The sequence below is a fragment of the Eschrichtius robustus genome, chromosome 16 (genome assembly GCF_028021215.1).
Source record: "Eschrichtius robustus isolate mEscRob2 chromosome 16, mEscRob2.pri, whole genome shotgun sequence".
NCBI lineage: Eukaryota > Metazoa > Chordata > Mammalia > Artiodactyla > Eschrichtiidae > Eschrichtius > Eschrichtius robustus.
The window spans coordinates 24,008,102-24,029,021 of NC_090839.1; the positions used below are offsets into that span (position 1 = coordinate 24,008,102).

Here is a 20,920-nt window from a genome sequence, read left to right on the forward strand (position 1 = left end):
TTGGCACCTCTCAGTGGTCCAGGATGGATAACTGTAAGAGCAGTTTGCCTGGGATAGAGTTAAGAGAAGAAAAAGTCTCTTTATTTCCTCTTCATAATTGAGGTGGAAAACAAGCAGCCTAAACAATGTTAAACTTGCTGGAGAGCACATGAACGCGATCTTAGCAAGACCCTAACCCTGTAACTAGTGTAATTTTGTGTTTCCTTTTTAGCTCCGGACCAAAATTTAACAGTGCCATCCGAGGAAAGATTGGGTTGCCTCATAGCATCAAATTAAGGTTTTTAAACATACTTCTGAATTGTTTAAATTGTTTTTCAAGGAACTAATGTGGTGTACTTGTTTGGGTAACTTTTGAAACTTTTTAACTTTGCAGCAGACGACGCTCCCGAAGCAAAAGTCCATTCAGAAAAGACAAGAGCCCAGTGAGGTAACTGTTGTCCCTATTTCCTTTGTTTTGTACTTCTAGCTTTTATAAAGTGTTTACAACTTAGGTTACTGCTAAATTTAATGACATATAGTAATTTGGATCATATTAAATCTTGATTCATTTTGCAATTCTAGTATTAATTTTTAAAAGATTTATTTATTTATGGCTGAGTTGGGTCTTTTTTGCTGCACGCGGGCTTTCTCTAGTCGCGGCGAGCGGGGGCTACTCTTCGTTGTGGTGCGCGGGCTTCTCATCATGGTGGCCTCTCGTTGCAGAGCACGGCCTCTAGGCGCGAGGGCTTCAGTAGTTGTGGCTCACGGGCTCTAGAGCGCAGGCTCAGTAGTTGTGATGCACGAGCTTAGTTGCTCTGCGGCATGTGGGATCTTCCCAGACCAGGGCTGGAACCCATGTCCCCTGCATTGGCAGGCAGATTCTTAACCACTGCGCCACGAGGGAAGTCCAATTCTACTATTATTAATGTGAATTTCTAAGTTTTCAATAACTTGCATGTGAGAAGAACGGAGCAGAAATTACCACTTTAATGTGTAGATGTTACATGTGCTTTTATTTCCCTTTTATAGTAGCTAAAATTTTTTAATGGTAGCTGTAGAAAACTTTAGACGTGACTCACTTTTGGAGTTAATAAATTTTAAGTTATTGAAATAACTTCTTGTGGGAAAGTAGTTGAAATAGTCATGAGTTTATCATTTGGCTCCCTTACTTGAGAAGAGTATTTAATTTCCAAAATCGTAACCGAATTGACTTGTTTTCAAGTAGTAATATTATGATTTTGAGTGATTCTGTGAGATATTTTCCTCTTAAAAGAAGGTAAGACTTATCTATCCAGTCTACCATTTTGGTTCAAGGAACGTTTTGTTAACTTGAGAGCATTGTTTTTTACTGATGTTCTGGCTTCCCTTAAAAGGGTACCTTTTAACTTTTGAGTCTATCTTCTTGTTTGACGTATTCTAATCCTAGGATTTAGTGATTGCCTTAATGTTCTTAAAGGCGCTCTTTGTAACAGATACTGAGTTTTTATTTAATATTTAGTTCTCTTTCATGGGAAAACTCCCGTTTAGTTCTCATTCTTTGGATATATAGTCAGCTTTGTACCTCTGTTCTACGGTAATAGGTTTAAAATTACTTGCAGATTTCTCAAGGGGATGTAACGTGAGTTTTGTAAAGTTCTTCCAGAGAATGTCCAGAACATGGTTAAGAAAGAGCATGTTTATGCTTACATTTTTAAGGATTTACTTAGAACCTTAATCTTAGTAGAATTATTTATAATAATGTCAGTAGACATTGTTATTTTTCCTTGACATTCATTAAGTTAAATTTATCTATTGTGCTCTTTTACTTTTCTCACATATTTGGGCACTTTTAGTTTCCTCTGTAAATTTAGAAGTGTACACCATCTATTTGTAAGCATGAGTAAATTAAATCCCGCTATTGTTATTTGTCTAGATAATCTCATTTCATTTTTGACTTGCTAATTGTTACTGTCTCTCTATTCTATAACCATCAAGAAGTATTTTTTCGGGTATTGAATTTGTAGAGTCTTAGTAAGACTGATCTAATTCTGATAAACAGCTGCCTCACTATTCCGTATACCTATCTCAGTTTGTGAAAAAAAATTCTTAGAGTCAAATAGTTCTCATCATTTGGGGTTTTACTCTCAAGTTTGTTATTTGTGATTATGAAACTTAATTTTACTTTATGATTTCCTTTTGGGGAAACATCCTTTCTACTAATTTGGACCAGTCCAACATTACTGTGGACTCAGGGGTTATTACTTGTGACTATCATTAAACTCTCAGGCTTCTGATTGGCCCTTTATTATCCTGGAGAGAGTACCATTTGTAAGATTGAGAGGCCAGTGGACTTTGGTTCTGATAATGTAAGATACTATCAGAAGAAACATTTAGAGGTTATCATTATATTGAAGGCATTGAGTCACATTGAATTATTTTACGGACATTTTATATACATCATAGTTAAAATGGGCTTGGGAGTAGTGACAAACTGGTTTCAGGAAAGTTTATTCTGTTTACTGAAAATGTGCATTAAAAGTTATTTTAAAAGAATAAGTTATAAAGTTAATTCTATATTCTTTACCCCTGTTAGGGAGCCTATTGATAATCTGACTCCTGAGGAAAGAGATGCAAGGACCGTTTTCTGCATGCAGCTGGCAGCAAGAATTCGGCCAAGGGATTTGGAAGAGTTTTTCTCCACAGTAGGAAAGGTAATCTAAGCCTACTTACAGAGCTAATTTAAGTAGAAACTGCAAACAACATTTTAGTGATTGTCAGTGTGACAGATAAAATGAGAAAACATCTAAATACATTTTGTTTGGTGGAATTTAGTTAGGGAATTTTTTTTTTTTTTTTAATATTTATTTATTTGGCTGCATCGGGTCTTAATTGCGGCAAGCAAACTCTTAGTTGTGGCATGTGGGATCTAGTTCCCTGACCAGGGATCGAACCCGGCCCCGTGCATTGGGAGTGGAGAATCTTAGCCACTGGACGAAGTCCAGGGAATTTATTTTTGATACCATTTCTTTTTGCCTCACTTGGAAGTTAATAGTGTTGGAATTGATGTATGTTGATAAATGAATTGGGCCTACAAATTTACCTATTTAAAAAAATCTTTTTAGTGGCTTGCTTTGCAATATCATTAATATGCCTCTTGTCTCTTGAAATTATTATACTTATGTGAATGGTTGCACAAACAGAACCTAAAGTGTGTGTTTTCTTTTTAGGTTCGAGATGTGAGGATGATTTCTGATAGAAATTCAAGACGTTCCAAAGGAATTGCTTATGTGGAATTTGTCGATGTTAGCTCAGTGCCTCTAGCAATAGGATTAACTGGCCAGCGGGTTTTAGGAGTGCCAATCATAGTACAGGCGTCACAGGTAACTTTTTTCTTGGTTAAGAATTTGATCATTGGTAGTGTTAGAAACCTGCTGTTGCTTAGTGTTGTGTTGTAATGCCTTGAGCCTTACACAATCACCACTTCCTACCATAAGTCAGATGTTCTCAGGGTAGCTTTTTAAAAAAAAATTTGCCTTGATTTCTTTGATAATTGTGTATTCTTAATAACATCCTTTTCCATTTTAATGTAAGTTGTAAATACCTATTTCATGGAAGAGACTTGAGAACTTGTTCTAGAATTTTACTGATTTGTGATGACTTCTTACTTGGGGATAGAAGCATCTAAGAACATGTTTTCCCCTTCCTATCTTTTAAATGGAATGGTTTTGACATTTTTAGTAAATTTAATATTTTCACTGTTTTAAAATACATACTTGTGAAAGATTTTATATAATGTTAAGAATAGTTTGAACAGCTAACTATTCTAGCATTTTTTTTTTTTTTTTTTTTTTTTATTTACTTTTGGCTGCCTTGGGTCTTTCTTGCTGCACGCAGCCCTTCTCTAGTTGCGGCGAGCAGGGGCTACTCTTTGTTGTGGTGCACGGGCTTCTCATTGCGGTGGCCTCTCCCGTTGCAGAGCGGGCTCTAGGCACGCGGGCCTCAGTAGTTGCAGCTCGCGGGCTCAGTAGTTGTGGCTCGCGGGCTCCAGAGCACAGGCTCGGCAGTTGTGGCACACGGGCTTAGTTTCTCCGTGGCATGTGGGATCCTCCCGGACCAGGGCTCGAACCCATGTCCTCTGCATTGGCAGGCGTATTCCCAACCACTGCGCCACCAGGGAAGTCTCTCTAGCATTTCTTGAAAGTAAGATGTTTCAGACTAATTTGGAGAATGTTTTTTGTTTAAGATAATCCAAATTATGATTTAATTCCTCTTTGCTGATGCTACACAATAAATGAGTGTTGCCTTTGTAAAAATGAAATTAGTGTTAATATTTTAGTTCATTTAGGTGTAGAAAAATTGGGATATATCATTCTCTTGGAGTATATTAATGTGAAAGTATTTTTTTGATTTTTCATCAGTACCTTTTTGTACTAAGAAACAAGTTGATTTCTGTGACTACCTGATAACTTAGATTTTTAAATTGGAGAATATAGGATTTAAAGAATTTTTTTTTGGCCTTGCCGAGCGGCTTGTGGGATCTTAGTTCCCCCACGAGGGGTTGAACCGGGCCGTGGCAGTGGCAAAAGTGCCGAGTTCTAACCACTGGACCGCCAGGGAATTCCTAAGGATTTAAAGAACATTTTTTGAGCGATACAAAATAACAGTAGTTATGTTCGTTCCTTTTCATACCCCTGAAACAAATACTCCTCATAACTCCTGAAAAATCTGGTTACTCATCAAGCTTTTACATCATTTTATAGTTAGGCACAAAATTTGTAACCAGATCTTAAGTGAAATTCCAGTTTCACTGTTAAGCTGTAACTGTGGTCAGATTACTACCTTCTATCTCTAAAAGATGATGGTAGGTCCTACATAGTGTTTTAGCAGTATGTAATATTGGGTATTTATCATTTGATTATACGTCACAATAAGAAAATAATTGTTAGGAAGCAGGCTGGGGAGCATCATTGCTCAATTCATTTCCCGTGATGGAGGGCAAACCTAATAGTGTGTATCTTGGCCTGGCAAAGGGCTCAGAAGAATCACATTGATAAATGAGATTGTGAATTCATTTAACTTTAATCTCCTGTTATGCCCCAGTTTGTTAAAATAAAGGAGTTTGTGTTAGAATATAAATTGAGAACTATTTCCTTTGAGAAGTACTTGGTATGGGAAAAAATGACTGCTGAACTGAATGGTTTACTTGGTTTGATTTATATTGACCTAAGTCCTTTTACGATGGACAGCCAGTTGTTGTACTGTACATTGAGTAACAGTGATATTGAGAGCACATGAATAATGAGTGTATTTAACACTTCCAGGAGATAATCTTATATTTCCACATTTGGCATATCTGTTACCAGGATGCTGCTTTAGATTGGCATAATGTAGGGTTTTTTTTAATTTTAAAAAAATTTTAATTTATTTTTGGCTGCATTGGGTCTTTGTTGCTGTGTGCGGGCTTTCTCTAGTGCGGTGAGCAGAGGCTACTCTTGGTTGTGGTGCGCAGGCTTCTCATTGCGGTGGGTTCTCTTGTTGCGGCATGGGCTCTAGGTGCTCCAGCTTCAGTAGTTGTGGCACATGGGCTCAGTAGTTATGGCTCTCAGGCTCTAGAGCCCAGGCTAAGTAGTTGTGGTGCACGGGCTTAGTTGCTCCGCGGCATGTGGCATCCTGCCAGACCGGGGCTCAAACCCGTGTCCCCTGCGTTGGCAGGCGGGTTCTCAACCACTGTGCCACCAGGGATAGTAATGTAGTTTTGATTGATCACATTTTATATATGAAATACCTTGCATAGTTGCTTTATATGAGTTTTGTATATGCTCTTAAAACTTAATCTAAAATTTTTTTATTGTGGTAAAATGTCATAGTAAAATCTAAAATTTTTGTTTAAGAATTTGGCATTGTAACCATTTTAAGTGTACTGTTCAGTGCCATTAATTAGTCACATGTAAGTGGAATCGTACAATATTCTTTTTTTAAATATATATGTATCTTAATTTATTTTTATTTTTTGACTGCATTGGGTCTTCGTTGTGGTGCGTGGGCTTCTCATTGTGGTGGCTTCTCTTGTTGTGGAGCACAGGCTCTAGGCACGTGGGCTTCAGCAGTTGTGGGTCACGGGCTCTAGAGCGCAGGCTCAGTAGTTGTGGCTCATGGGCTTAGCTGCTCTGTGGCACGTGGGATCTTCCTGGACCAGGGCTCAAACCCGTGTCCCCTGCATTGGCAGGCGTATTCTTAACCACTGCGCCACCAGGGAAGTCCCCCAATATTCTTTTATGTATGACTTAACACTTAGCATAGTTTGATGTCGGTTGTCATTAAGCAAAGCTAAGGTATGAGTGGGATTTACTACTCTGCTCAAAATGGTATTTATTCATTCTAAATGGATGTGTGTGATGTGCCTTATGTGTTGTCTTAACTAACTTGTAGGCAGAAAAAAACAGAGCTGCAGCGATGGCAAACAATCTACAAAAGGGAAGTGCTGGACCTATGAGGCTCTATGTGGGCTCGTTACACTTTAACATAACTGAAGATATGCTTCGGGGGATCTTTGAACCTTTTGGAAGGGTAAGTCCCAAGTTTTTCAGTGGATCCTAAATCTTGAAACAAGTGTAACTGCACAATAATTTATTTGCTTTGTCATGTTTCTAAGAGATTAGTGTTAGGATTGGAGTGGTTCTATAAAGTTTTTGAGACCACTTAGATCAAGATAGTTTCCCTGAAGATAGCATTTGAAGACAGAATCGATCAACATTTGTAATGCTACAGTGAAATGCATGGTATTAGCTTCAAATCAACCTGAATGATAAAATGTACTGTGCATTGGAGCAAGAGATTTTTTTTTCTTGGTTTGTTTCTTGGGATAGTTTTTCTTACTGAAAATTTAGGGGTATATAAGCGTCTCTGTACTTAATGTGTAAGGAATTAGACTGTTTATGCCCATTTAGTCCTCATTTTTTTTCTTTTTTTATTGAGATAAAATTGACACAGCACTGTCTAAGCTTAAGGTGTACAACATAGTGAGTTAACTTACATACATCATGAAATTATTACAGTAGGTTTAGTGAACATCTGTCATCTCATACAGATGCAACATTAAAGAATAGGTAACAAATTTTTTTTCCTTGTGACGAGAATGTTTAGGATTTACTCTTGAGTCTTAATTTATGGTATACAGCAGTGTTAATAATACATTACATTCCTAGTACTGATTTATCGTATAACTGGAAGTTTGTATCTTTAGACTACTTTCATCTAACTCTTCCCTCTGCCCTCCACCCCTCACCCCTCTGGTAGCCACAAATCTGATCTTTTTTTCCATGAGTCTGTTTTTGAAGTACAGTTGAATTGCAACACTAACAGTTTCTGGTACACAACATAGTAATTTGATATTTTTATGCATTTTTTTCAAAAGAATCACCAGGGTAAGTCTAGTTCTCATCATTTTAGAGGAGATGGTTAGAATAAATGTTACTAGTAGGCTGTGCTCTGGTTTAAAAAATTCATTGTGTGGCCATGAATAAAAATCTTGGTTCCTGTCATACCTTGTCCACTACTTAATCTTTATGGCCCTTGGATATACATTTCGTTGTTTTCTTTCACTACCCCACTCAACCCCTTTGTTAAACTGTTTTATGTGTCAATAATGATAAAGTTGGGGTGTTTAATTTTGTGGGTGCTTTATATTTATTGGAAATATACACATATTAATGGTGCACAAATCATAATTGTATGAGTTGGTCAGTCATTACAAAATGAATACGTTCCTGAAACAACCAGAACATGAAATATAATATGTGGGTGCTGTATTTTAATTTTTCATGCTTCCTTTGTATGGCCGAGTTTGTTGGGATATTGTGATGTAGTAAATACAGTTCCCTCATTTAAGGTGAACACTCATTGCTTTGTAGCATATTCATAGTGTTGTGCAACCATCAACCACATCCAATTGTTATTTTTAGTTATTCCAACATTTCAGGCAATTTATTGTGTCTGGCATAATTGATAATTAACATTTGGTGTATTTTAGCAAAGGGGAAGAAAAAAGGTTGATTTCGTTTTTAACATTGTATTCTGCAAAGGATTTCAGATTTTTAGTGGTTTTTGATGCAGAAGACTCCCCAGTGCATAACTTCCTGTTTAGGAAGTTCCTCGGCCTCTAGAAAGAAGATTTTTTGGGCATGAGGGATTGTGATATGTTTTCTATGTTTTAGGGGGAGCCATTTTAAAATAGTGTTTCAAGGGGTAAAATATTTTTGCCCCTCCCTTTTTCACTTATATAAATAATAATTGTGGTTTTCATTTTTAGATTGAAAGTATCCAGCTCATGATGGATAGTGAAACAGGTCGATCCAAGGGGTACGGATTTATTACGGTAAGCAATTGACCATGATTAACATTATGACTTAAAAGGTTTTGATTTTGAGTAGCGTAGTGTAAAGCTTTATTGGTTATTGATAGTGGGGAAGGAGGTAAGGTTAATATTTTCAAGTGGTTTAACTTATTTTGCTGTTAGTAGCCAATTCTTAGTAGCTAAAGGTGTCCACCAAATGTGAAACTTAAAGCAGTTTGCTATCATTCTGTTTATGGTCAATTTGCTTAGCCAACTCTTCATGTAATTGAAGTCATTCACTCCTTTAGGATTTCTTCAGTCTGACTCTTTTTGTGACACAAGATGTTAGTTGCATAAAGGTCTCTTGGAATTCTCTTACTTTTTATATGGACACGTCGGACAACCATGACCAGGATTGCCTTATTAAAAGTGTTTGTAGCTGACCATTGAAGCCCAGTGCCTGAATAGGGTATGACGTGGCAGCTTGGAATAATTGTGAATGGAGGTGCCCTTTTAAAAATAAACTCTTTATGTATTAATGTTCATGATGCAATCCAGTTACATGAGAACAGTTTTTCAAATTATTTTTTAGCCTTGGAAAGTGCTGGAAACACATTTTTAGTTTAAAATACAGATAGTTGTCACCACTGCTGCTATTGTACACACAAAATTTTTAAAATACAGAGATCCCAGATTTTATCAAGAAATTACAATTGTGTCATAACCAAATTTAAATAAAATTGAAACCTATTCTGTAGTGATGAGAATATGTTCCACTGTTCAGTGGGATTTTATCTACCTCATTGTGTGTTGGTGAAAAGGAAAAAGTTATAAAACACCAACATGCTATTTTGTTACTAGTAACATTAGCATGATCTCCCCCCTCCCAAAAAAAAAGGTGTTCAAGGGATTTTACATGCAACTTACAAATATTTCATTCTATTATTATTTAAAGTATTTAGTGTTCTATGTGCTAGATTTAGTGCTTGAATATTTGCTCACTGGCCAGATTTTCACTAGAACACTACTAAACGTCATGTAAACAATGAAGACATTTTGCAAAGCATTTTAATTTTTTAACATAAATCAAGTATGAACTATTTCCTATGACTTACTGATCTGTATGCAAAGCTAGATTATGTAGGGACTTTCCTGGTGGTCCAGTGGCTAAGACTCCGAGCTCCCAATGCAGGGGCCCCGGGGTTCGATCCCTGGTCAGGGAACTAGATCCCACATGCCACAACTAAGAGTTTGCATACCACAACGAAGCTCCTGCATGTGGCAACGAAGATCCCGCCTACCACAACTAAGGCTTGGTGTAGTCAAATAAATAAATATTTTTTTTAAAGCAAGATTATGTAAATCTACATGGTTCTGTTGTGTGTGTAAATGTGTTTATATTTTGTAACTACTATCTGTAATTGTTCCCATCTCAATAATGGAAAAAAATTATTTTTAAACAATTCAACATTCTGATGAAAGATGAAGCTGTGGAATTAGAATATAGCCCGTTCTTCCATTATATTAAAACCAGATTGTGTGAATTAAAGTTTTATTATGTCTGCATCCTGAAATTAAGACTAATAGTTAACTGGCAATAAAACAATGACCCAGAATTTTGTATTAAAAATTAAGTTTTGTATTAAAAACCTGAGTTGAACTTTTAATTTTCCTGAATAGTGTACTTTTATGAGAGAAAAGATGCAACATTTTAATTTATTCCAGCATATTAAAAAGGGTTTTGATGTTTGAAAAACTACTTTTCACATTTTGTTACTGAGATTCTTTATTCCCAAAGACAGGTGTCATTACTTGATAATGTCTTGCCATTTAAACCACCACATTAATAAATCTAATATGCGTAAACTTTGGTGGTCTGATAATTTAGGTTATACTACTTATAGCTTGAACTTGTTACTTTATCATCCTTGCATATGTAATTATTGAATATACTAGCTTTAATAAGTAAGGGTTTCTTTACCTTGCGTATATGAGTAATTACTGGACTTTTTATCCCCCTCTCAATTGTATAGTTTTCTGATTCAGAATGTGCCAAGAAAGCTTTGGAACAACTTAATGGATTTGAGCTAGCAGGAAGGCCAATGAAAGTTGGTCATGTTACTGAACGTACTGATGCTTCCAGTGCTAGCTCATTTTTGGACAGTGATGAACTGGAAAGGACTGGAATTGACTTGGGAACAACTGGTCGTCTCCAGTTAATGGCTAGACTCGCAGAGGGTAAGTTTATCCTAGTGTTGTGAATGATGTGTTGATACCGTAATGAGAAAGGTAACCATGCAGACAAATAAACAGAAAATTATTTTTTCTTACTTTGGTGTTGACTGTTATCCTTGGGCAGCACATGTGGTTTCATAAGTGAAATTCATTGCCTTAATTGTAATAGAATCTACTTTATGATGGTGCTTTTTGAGTACCACAGCATATGTTATACGATTTCTTTTGCTTTCTATAATAATTATATCCTCATACTTCAGAGTAAATTTAGTTGCAGTGCTTAATACTATGTCCTCCTGCCTGTACAGTTGGCCTCCCATATCTGTGAGTTCTACATCTGTGAGTACGGAGGGCAGACTGTATCACGCCACTTTATATGAGGGACTTGAGCATTTGTGGATTTTGATATCCAAGGAGATCCTGGAAATAATCTCACCTGCCCTGCTACCAAAGACCACTGTAATTTGTTTTAATGAAGTGACTTTGGTATTACGCAACCAGAAAATGAGGATATTCCCGCTCTTAACAAAGCAGGGACGTTAAGACCTATTCTTTTACAGGTACAGGCTTGCAGATCCCACCAGCAGCACAGCAGGCTTTGCAAATGAGTGGCTCTCTGGCATTTGGTGCTGTGGCAGGTAGGAATTGAATCTTTTCTATTTGAAATCATTGTTTTTTCACCTAATTCGAAAATTTGCCAAATTTTTGCATTTAAAAGGACTTACTGAGAATTCAATTCATCAAGTACTTTTAACTTACAAATTTCAAGAGTTCATGTAAGGAAGTGGTGATATAGGACATAATTATCCACTCATAATAAACTGTCAGGGTATTTTTGAACCCTGCATACCAATTTTTAGTTGAAATTGCTGTTGTTTTTTGTTTTTGTTTTGATTTATTTTTTTATTATTTTTGGCTGCATCCAAGTCTTAGTTGCGACATACGGGATCTTTTGTTGCAGCGCACGGGCTCCTCTCTAGTTGTGGCATGCGGGTTTTCTCTCTAGTTGTGGTGCGCAGGTGTCAGGGTGTGTGGGCTCTGTAGGTTGCAGCACGCGAGCTCGGTAGTTGAGGCGCATGCGCTTAGTTGCCACGTGGCATGTGGGATCTTAGTTCCCTGACTAGGGAATCGAACCTGCGTCCCCTGCACTCTAAGGCGGATTCTTTTATCATTGGACCACCAGGGAAGTTCCTGTAAGTTGTTAAATCTTTTTAAATGTGTCACTTTTATTGAAGACCAAAAAGTTTATATTGTTTCAAAGGAAAAATGGTTTTTGTAATGTTTTTGTTTGGAAAGCTACCAGAGGCCTTTGAATCAAGCTTTATTTAAAATAATTACAGTATTAAGAGTGCAGAGAAAACTGCTTTCCTAATTAGAACATACAGCAGTTGATCCTTGAACAACATGGGTTTGAACTGCAAGGGTTTACTTAACACATGGATTTTTTTTTCAGTTGTAAATACCACACAATTCATGGTTCGTTAAATCCATGAATTTGGAAGGACTAAGGATATGGAGGGTCTACTATAAGTTACATACGGGTTTTCAGCTGCTGAGATGGTTGGTGTACCTAATCCCCAACTTATTCAAAGGTCAGCTGTATTTTGAGATTTAGAGTTGTAGAATGAAGTGCCTGGAGAGGTGAGGAAAAGAGGGAGAGAACTGATAGTTTCTTACAATTATGTAACAGTGGGTTTAGTTTATGAATCACATTGTTTTCTTCTCTTTTGTGGCTCAGGTACTTGAAATTAACCCAAATCTATGAGCTAGGATAGCATTAAATTTTGAGATGTTGAAGCCTTGCTTTTAGAATATCTGAGAAGAACCGTTTGTAGTTTGTACTTTAGATGACAAGAAACACTAACCCAAGAAAGTATGGCAATATAAGATCATGGTACTGCATCTGGATATATAAAAAGTTCTGTGTGGTTGCTTGATGATTTCCTTTTCAATTGAAAAGCCATTAACAGAGAGGATCATTTCTGCATCTGCATTAGTCTTTATAGGGGGCGCTTCTGTGTTTTCCTCTTTTTAGTGAATATTCGAAAGTTTGTGAGTACTTCTAGGGTCTTGTGCTTCCTTTCAAACTGTGATAGATTTTGAAATCTGATAGGTAGTTCTTTAAAATTACTGACAATCATGTTAGTATATTCATATGAGAAGAACAGTTATAACGATTAATCATTTCTGTATTTATGAATCATTTAATGACTCCAGGTTTCTCTAAATTATTGTTTTGTTTGTTTTGACTTTCTAAACAAGTATTACACATTTAATTTCTTTGCAGTGAACACGTAGTCATAGAATGTCACGTACTGTAATTGAAGATACTAAAGGAAACCCATCACTTCAGAAATATATCCTAGCCTCTGGTTTGACAGTTACTATTTTACCTGAAAACTGTATCTGTGTATTGATTCCCATTGTTCAGGTCATTCTTTCAACAATTTAGAAAAATGCTAGTGTTTACCATATTCTAGGTATTTCACTAGAGGCTGGTGCCTTTAGGGATTTAATAGAAATACATACGATTCATTTCTAAACAGTCTTCTGTTACATCCTGGCTGCTGTATCAAATATGTTGATTTGGTTTATAAACAATATCTTCGCCTAATTATAGTTTTTCAGTGTTAGACGTTATTATTTCCCTAAGCCATTATTTCTCTTATGATGAATGAAGAATGTGACTATACTTCCCTGGGCACACTTACTGGGTAGTTTATATTAAGGCTGAAAATTCTAAATGTCCATGTGGATTGCTTAAAATAGCCATTTAGTTAACTATTTGTTATATTCCCCCTTTTTAGTGTTGATAGATGATTTTAAAGTTTCGTTCTGTTTTCTTAATACTTCTGGTAAATTGCTATTACTACTGGATTAATAACCAACACTCTATTTTAAGGTAAATATTTACATAACTGGGTATTTTTCTCCTGTCGTTAAAACCTTACACATTCCTTGTTAAAATTAGATAAATTGCTGAGTGTTGATGTCAATATTTGAGGCCCTTGTTGCCTAAGTTCTTAAAAGTTGTTTTTTGAAACCAAGAGTGGCCTATCACTATATCCACGTGTCTTTATTCTGGAAGTTTAATGGGTCTTTTCTAAGATAAGTTAGTTCTTATCTTTATGAAACCCATGCTTTGTTTCCTAACTTGTTACAAATGACCTGAAGAACCATTTTTGAGATTTTGATTTATATACACTTAATGTAGCATGGATTTCTGATACCTAAACATTTTTTCCCATTTTAGGGAAAAAAAAGACAAATTGTTTTATAATTCAAAGTTTAGTGACAGTGTTCCTATGGTCATATCTTCAAGTTCCTTCAGTATACACCAGTTACATTTCTTCAACTCCCTGGGATGCCAATTTTGAGCACCCAGGTATTCTTACATCCCCATGTGACTTGGGCTGCAGATCCCTTTTCATTTTTGCCCATGTTTTATGATCATTTTGTATACTCAACAAGAAGCCCAAATGATAATAAAATATTGCAGTTGCATCACATGTTACTGAAAATTAGGTTACTGAATTCAAACAATTTCTATGTTGTATATTTCTAGAATTTTTAAACTTCAAGATACCTTTGGATACTGTGACATTTTCTTTACTTTTCGCACTTGCTGCTTTCACTTGATGGCAGCTTTCTCTTAATTGGCCTTCTCATGTAGAATTTTAATGATTATATGAGAAAATATATTGGTAGAAATCACCATTCTGTTTATTTTTAATACAGACTAGATGTTTAGATTTTTCTTGTACTACATATATTATAGTAAATCTGATTAGATTTCATTCCTGCCTCATTAAATTTCCAGAATAGGCCAGGAAATCAGACCTAATAAAACTACCACCTTCTGGGCTGGACAGGACAACTTAAAACTTAAAAGAACTTAATATATACATGTGGTTAGAATGGGGTCTCTCACTACTTAATCGGTTAGTTATTAAAAGTGTTTGACGTGTACTGCTGCAGTATTTACTCTTTCACCATAAACTTCTAAAGTTTAAAATGCTTACTGACACTGATAGAAAAATAAATAGTTGATATCCCAAGTACTTGGAATTGAATTCTCAAGATCAGGGTTTTCATGCATTTTCTGACCGGTGTGCTTCCCTTTCCCCATTTCCCATTATTCCCATGTGAAGAGTAGTATTGTGGAATGCCTTTGAGATGTGGAAGAGTTCTAGGAATAGGAATAGAGAGGCATAAGTTTCCTAGGATAGGAGGAAAGAAAAAGGCCCCAAAGCCTTGTCAATGAGGAATGGGGAAGGAGGTTTGGCTGCCAGGTTTTACTATAAGTTCATTTTGATAAACCCTGCTACCATAGTCCTCTTTTATTAATGCTTTCCTGACATTTACCCTGTTAGTTGAGGCTCTTCATTGTTCCTGCACTGAGCTGTAGAATTCTCTTTTGTTATAGATTTGCAAACAAGACTTTCCCAACAGACTGAAGGTGAGTTGAGTTTTTTATTTGTTTTTGAAGTGGATGTTAATGTAGCAGGACATAGTTGTGTATATATATTATATCATAATTATTACTGTAGTTTGTATTTTGGGCCCAGTTTTGTCAGAATGACATACAGTGTCATTAACAGTAAGCCAGAAGGCCTAATCCAAGTCATTACAATTACATGAATAAAGATGATAAATGTCCATGCTTTTTCTTGCTATAGCTAGCTTAGAATTATTTTCAGCTTTGTATGCCTATCTTTGTGTTCTGATTGTACGTTTTTATATAGATGTCAGAAAATGAAACTTGTCATTTTAGTAGACAAATCTTTCAGAACATGGAGTCTGTGAACTTAATATAAGGGTAGGAAAAACTAACTCCAGTGATTTGTGTAAGCAGTACCAAGCAATGAGATTATCCAGAACTAAATTGCATGCAGATTTCAGAGATTGTGAAACAATTTATAAAATAGGCTATTGTTTTCTTAGTTTTCAATTATCAAGTAAATCTCTGCCATTTAATATAGCATTTTGTTGCGGTAATTTGGTATCTTACAGGATATACTTAAAGTCGTTTAGGTAAATGATTCTGTATGAAAAAGGTCTTTCCTTGTTCCTTGATAGTCAGGAATTAAATGTGTATCTTAATTTTTTCAGCAAAAGAGACAATTGTACTCAATCTTTTTTTTTTTTCCTAACAGATTTTTAAAAGTAGAACTGGTGGATTTTCCTCTTAGTTATATTTCTATGCTGAATTCATTGTGTTCTGCATTCATCTAGGTTGAGCTGGAATATTTCCATCATACACTGTCTAATATTTTTCAGTATTCATAGCATACAGTGACCTTCTAGTGTTTTTTCCAAGCATACTTCCATTTGTTTATGATAAAGGTACACAGTGGGCTTCGTTTTCTTATTGTAATATAAGCACACTTGGCATCTTTAACTTTCTTCAGTAGAATTTGACTTTAGTTATCTTAGCATTTTTACTTTCATACAAAGTTTTATGAAAGACAAATACTTGTTTATTGAAGTAAACTATAAAGAAGCAAAAAGCACTTGTTACTCTCTCAGAAACTATCTTTTTCATGATGTATTTCATGCACAGCCCTAGTTTTTATTCAGTGGAATGTTTCTTATACTTCCTCAGGTTATTGTTCATTTTAATTACCATAATTTCTAATGCACTGTTTTATCCATAGCTTTGTTTATTATTGTTATGTTTTGGAATGAAATTTGGTCAAATATTATGATTACGGTGAGTTCTGTAACAGCTACTGGTAATGTTTTCTAAGTCACGTAAAAGCAGTGGAGCAACTGTCTTGGAAAATGCACTTCAAACTTAAAACCAACATTGGTTTAAATTTGCTCCTAAGTATTAGTGTCCAGTAGTTTTTTATTTTTAACAATGACTATTATAGATACATATTACTCTTTTTAGTGTTTCTCCTGCTGGAACAGACCTAATCATTTTAAAAATATTAATTTGATGTTGTAGTAGGTTTTATAGTCCTGAGATGTTAAATCTTAAATACTTGGATGGTTTTATGTATATTATTTTTAAAACTTCATCCTTTTATAATGTTTATATATTTAAAAGAAAATATGTAACTATATATTCATGGGCAGAAACATAAGAAATAAAACATGGTATAGATTTAGTTGGCATTTTAAGATTGTATTTGCATCATCCCCTGCTTCTCAGGGTATAAACTCCAGCAGTCCTGCGAAATCAGTCTTGTTTTTATTTTCTTGTTTGTATTATTGATATTTGTCTAATTGAATGAATTTTCACTACACTTAAGGTTTAATTTCCCTTCTAAAAACAAAAGTCCCACCTTAGGATCAGCTGTCTCACATACTAAGTTGCCTTAGCTTTCCGGCAGCTAAAATGGGGTATTGTTATATACACTGATGTTTGAAAGCATTATTGAATATGGTGAATTAGTGAAGTGACTGACTTTACCCTAGTTTCACCCTGTGGGTCCAGTGGTTATATTGGGCTTTGTTTTATTCATAGGGATATTCTGATGCATTTTCCATGAAACTGATTTCTCCCTTTTTTTTTTTTTTTTTTTTTAGCTTCAGCATTAGCTGCAGCTGCCTCTGTTCAACCTCTTGCAACACAGTGTTTCCAACTCTCTAACATGTTTAACCCTCAAACGTAAGTAATATACTTTGGTCAAGTTCAAAAGGGTATGCTGTGAAATCTTTAATGTTTAACTTGTCTAAGTTAACATTTAGCATGTTTTCAACATATTTCATAGTTCAAACACTGCCACAATTTTGATCCTTTTAGTATAATTATTTTTATGCACATTATGAATGGTTTCCCTTGAATGTGTTTGTAAGATTGGAATTCATTTGAAAGCTTTGTAGATTTTATGTTTTCCCTTTATATCTAGTAGTTTTCTGTGAAGTTAGTATCAGTATTTATTTGTATCACCAGTATACTCTTTTCCTAGTCCTATGAAATGGGGATAAACTTGGTATAAGTATCTTTGAAAGATGTCAATTAACCACTTAAATGTTAAACAGAAATGATTTTTAAAATAAAAGAACACACTTAAGATTTTTTATACAGATTGGAGTATGTGTCTATCATAAGTTTGAGTAGTGTCTCATAGATTTAATACTTTGTTACAGAGAAGAAGAAGTTGGATGGGATACAGAGATTAAAGATGATGTGATTGAAGAATGTAATAAACATGGAGGAGTTATTCATATTTATGTTGACAAAAATTCAGCTCAGGTATTTTGATTGTTACTTTCTTGTGTCTTAATTTTCATACATACTTGGGGCATATTATGATCACTGGTTTTCCTTAGAGCGTATTGGGGTTTTTTGTTTTTTCCTGAGAGAAGCTTTAGCATACTGACTAAATACACCCCCTACAAAATAAAGACACTTTTAAAATAGTTCAGGTCATCATGTAGCATTATTGTTGCTGTTTAGTGTTCAGAGGTTGCCATGAAATTCTGGCACCTTGATTTCATTCTTCGGCAGCTTTCACATCATGGAAGATAGTAACAAGGCCAGTTTTGGGGATGATGAACTATTTTCAATAAATTTCTAGGTTATATATATTAGCTAGTGAAACAATTATGCAGTTATAGAGCAGTTTTTCTATAGGTAACTTGAATAAACCTGTTGGAATCCATGTTGTATATCACACCTTTAACCTTTTTTGTTGTATTTTAGGGCAATGTGTATGTGAAGTGCCCATCAATTGCTGCAGCCATTGCTGCTGTCAATGCATTGCACGGCAGGTGGTTTGCTGGTGAGTTTGACTTTTTTTCTGAGTGATTGTTTTTAACGGTCTAATCTAAGTGAAGAAGCTAAACGACCATATGTGTTTCTTTCAACAGGTAAAATGATAACAGCAGCGTATGTACCTCTTCCAACTTACCACAACCTCTTTCCTGATTCCATGACAGCAACACAACTACTGGTTCCAAGTAGACGATGAAGGAAAATATAGTCCCTTATGTACATAGCTTTTTTTTCTTTCTTGAGAATTCATCTTGAGTTATCTTTTATTTAGATAAAAATAAAGAGGCAAGGGTCTACTGTCATTTGTATACAGTTCCTGTTACCTTGAAAAAATAAAAATGTTAACAGGAATGCAGTGTGCTCATTCTCCCTAACTAGCAAATCCCACTGTATACAAAGCTGTTCTCTTGTTCTGCCTTTTAAATGTACATGTAGAAAATTACATTAAGGATCTATAGGAATAGCTCTAGGGGAACAAATGTGCTTAACATAAAAAGGCAGACAGGGATGTAATGATGTTTTTAATGTTTCAGAAGCCTAACTTTTTACACAGCAGTTACATTTCACTAATGTTGATATTTGGTTAATGGTTTAGCAGAGGTTTCTGGAATACATAGTTTATGGAAATTCAAGACAGCTAAAAGGGCTGTTTGATTAACATCTCATCTTGCATTCTGATCAACTGGCAAGAAAAGGAGATTTCAAAATTACATTTCTGGATGGTATCTTTTCAATTAATGTATCTGTAAAAGTTTCTTTGTAAATATTATGTGTTCTGGTGTGTCTAAGATTCCAAACAAAATGATCCCTGCATTTCCTCAAGATGTTTAGTGACAGTCTGGTAAGCAAAGCAGTCTGAGCAAGAAATAGGAAATGCAGAAATAGGTTTTGTCTGGTTGCATATAATCTTTGCTCTTTTTAAGCTCTGTGAGCTCTGAAATATATTTTTGGGTTACTTCAGTGTGTTTGACAAGACAGCTTGATATTTCTATCAAACAAATGACTTTCATATTGCAACAATCTTTGTAAGAACCACTCAAATAAAATTCTCTTAAAAAGGCCACAAGAAATCTTCATTTTTGAAATGTTTTAAAGTCACAGAAACTTGGAAATAGAATATTAGTTTCTTTGACTTTTTAGTTGCCTCTTTGGGAAAATTCTTAAACTGTTGCCCTCAAGTTGTCCCTCTACATTCCTCTGTATCAGTCTTAGTACCGTACTACTTATTTAGGGTATTATATCAAAACTGAGGAATTTACCAAAAAGAAAACCAAACTGATTTGACCAGGCCTCAAACCTGGGCATACTTAAGTCTCTCTTAGGTTTTCTGGACATCTTTGTGGGGAGGAAAAATGCCTCGTTATTTAAAAGTAAATACTGGAGAAAATGGTGGAAGTTCAAACTGGTTTCCCAAATTGATTTAACTGCATTTTTGAGCTTTAACTTTACTTGGGCAGCAACCCTTCGTGATTTATACTCTGAACTCTGCTTCAAGTTTTTGTGTCTAGGTTGAATCTTGAGTAGGGGATGTTGCTCCTAATTGCTCCTTCCAATACTGATTTCCTCACCTGCCTGAATTTCTTTTACTACTGTATTGATTTGTTAGGGCTGAATCATAAGTGTTACAGGTTTATTCAGATATCAGGATAACTCAGTTTGAATTTGGAGGCGTCACAGTTTTCTACCAACACTTTTGAGGGATGTTTGTAATTCCCTTACTTGCTTCAGTTATTAACCTAAAGAAAAATTTCAAGATTCAAGTTAACTTTATTTTTGAACACCAGGCAGCAGTGTTACTGGGTGGCAGAGACGTACATAATGCCAACTTTTTTCTTTCCAAATTATCTCCTAGTGATTAAAAATTTCTTCTTGGATCAAGTACTATCAGGTTTGTTCTGTCATTCCTTTCTAGGGAACTGGGCCAGCAAAGGTGCCTTCAGGTGTTTATTTAATCTCATCTGTTAAGAGGTGGCAAAAATTTGCCCACTACCAAAGAATGAAATTTGGGCTGTAGGGCTTCCCTGGTGCGCAGTGGGTGGTTAAGAATCCGCCTGCCAATGCAGGGGACACAGGTTTGAGCCCTGGTCCGGGAAGATCCCACATGCCTCAGAGCAGCTAAGCCCGTGTGCCACAACTACTGAAGCCTGTGCCCCTAGAGCCCGTGCTCCACCAGAGAAGCCACAATGAGAAGCCCGCACACTACAAGGAAGAGTATCCCTTGTTCACCGCAACTAGAGAAAGCCCGTGCACAGCAACGAAGACCCAACACAGCCAAAGAAAAGAAATTTGGGTTGTAAATGATGTTCAAAGCAAATTTGTTAAAAAAGAGTTTAGTCAAATGGAAAATAGCTCAAACGGCTATTCTGAGTGAGATCCTTCAGGATCTGAGACAACATACAATTTGGTTGTGAATTTTTTAGGTGCTGTAACTTATGGGAGTGTCCTTGACTGCAGTTAGATCTGAGTGTCTTTATGCCCCCCAAATATTCCAGTGTAGTTTATTATAACATTTATTATCTTCTTCTTAGTTAATGATTGAGAAATTTTTTTTTGAGGGGGTTTTTTTGGTTTTTTAAATTTTTATTTATTGATGGCTGTGTTGGGTCTTCGTTTCTGTGCGAGGGCTTTCTCTAGTTGTGGCAAGCGGGGGCCACTCTTCATCGCAG

At 35.7% G+C, this 20,920-nt stretch overlaps 1 protein-coding gene across 5 annotated transcripts in view; it reads left to right on the forward strand.

The window, feature by feature from the left end:
- The window catches only part of RBM39 (RNA binding motif protein 39), a 29,346-nt gene extending 10,024 nt beyond the window's left edge, over positions 1–19,322 (forward strand). For 2 of the 5 annotated variants that reach the window (XM_068524548.1, XM_068524549.1), the window contains 13 exons: positions 212–277; positions 374–427; positions 2,552–2,669; positions 3,186–3,338; positions 6,388–6,525; positions 8,267–8,332; positions 10,324–10,528; positions 11,086–11,163; positions 14,934–14,984; positions 17,063–17,144; positions 17,627–17,732; positions 18,183–18,261; positions 18,350–19,320. In XM_068524548.1, coding sequence (XP_068380649.1) covers positions 212–277; positions 374–427; positions 2,552–2,669; positions 3,186–3,338; positions 6,388–6,525; positions 8,267–8,332; positions 10,324–10,528; positions 11,086–11,163; positions 14,934–14,984; positions 17,063–17,144; positions 17,627–17,732; positions 18,183–18,261; positions 18,350–18,450 — 1,297 coding nt within the window. In that variant the 3' untranslated portion in view covers positions 18,451–19,320. Of the gene's footprint in view, positions 1–211; positions 278–373; positions 428–2,551; positions 2,670–3,185; positions 3,339–6,387; positions 6,526–8,266; positions 8,333–10,323; positions 10,529–11,085; positions 11,164–14,933; positions 14,985–17,062; positions 17,145–17,626; positions 17,733–18,182; positions 18,262–18,349 lie in introns of all 5 variants that reach the window. The other 3 variants (XM_068524550.1, XM_068524551.1, XM_068524552.1) reach the window with 3 other exon arrangements.
- Positions 19,323–20,920: the final 1,598 nt, after the last annotated feature.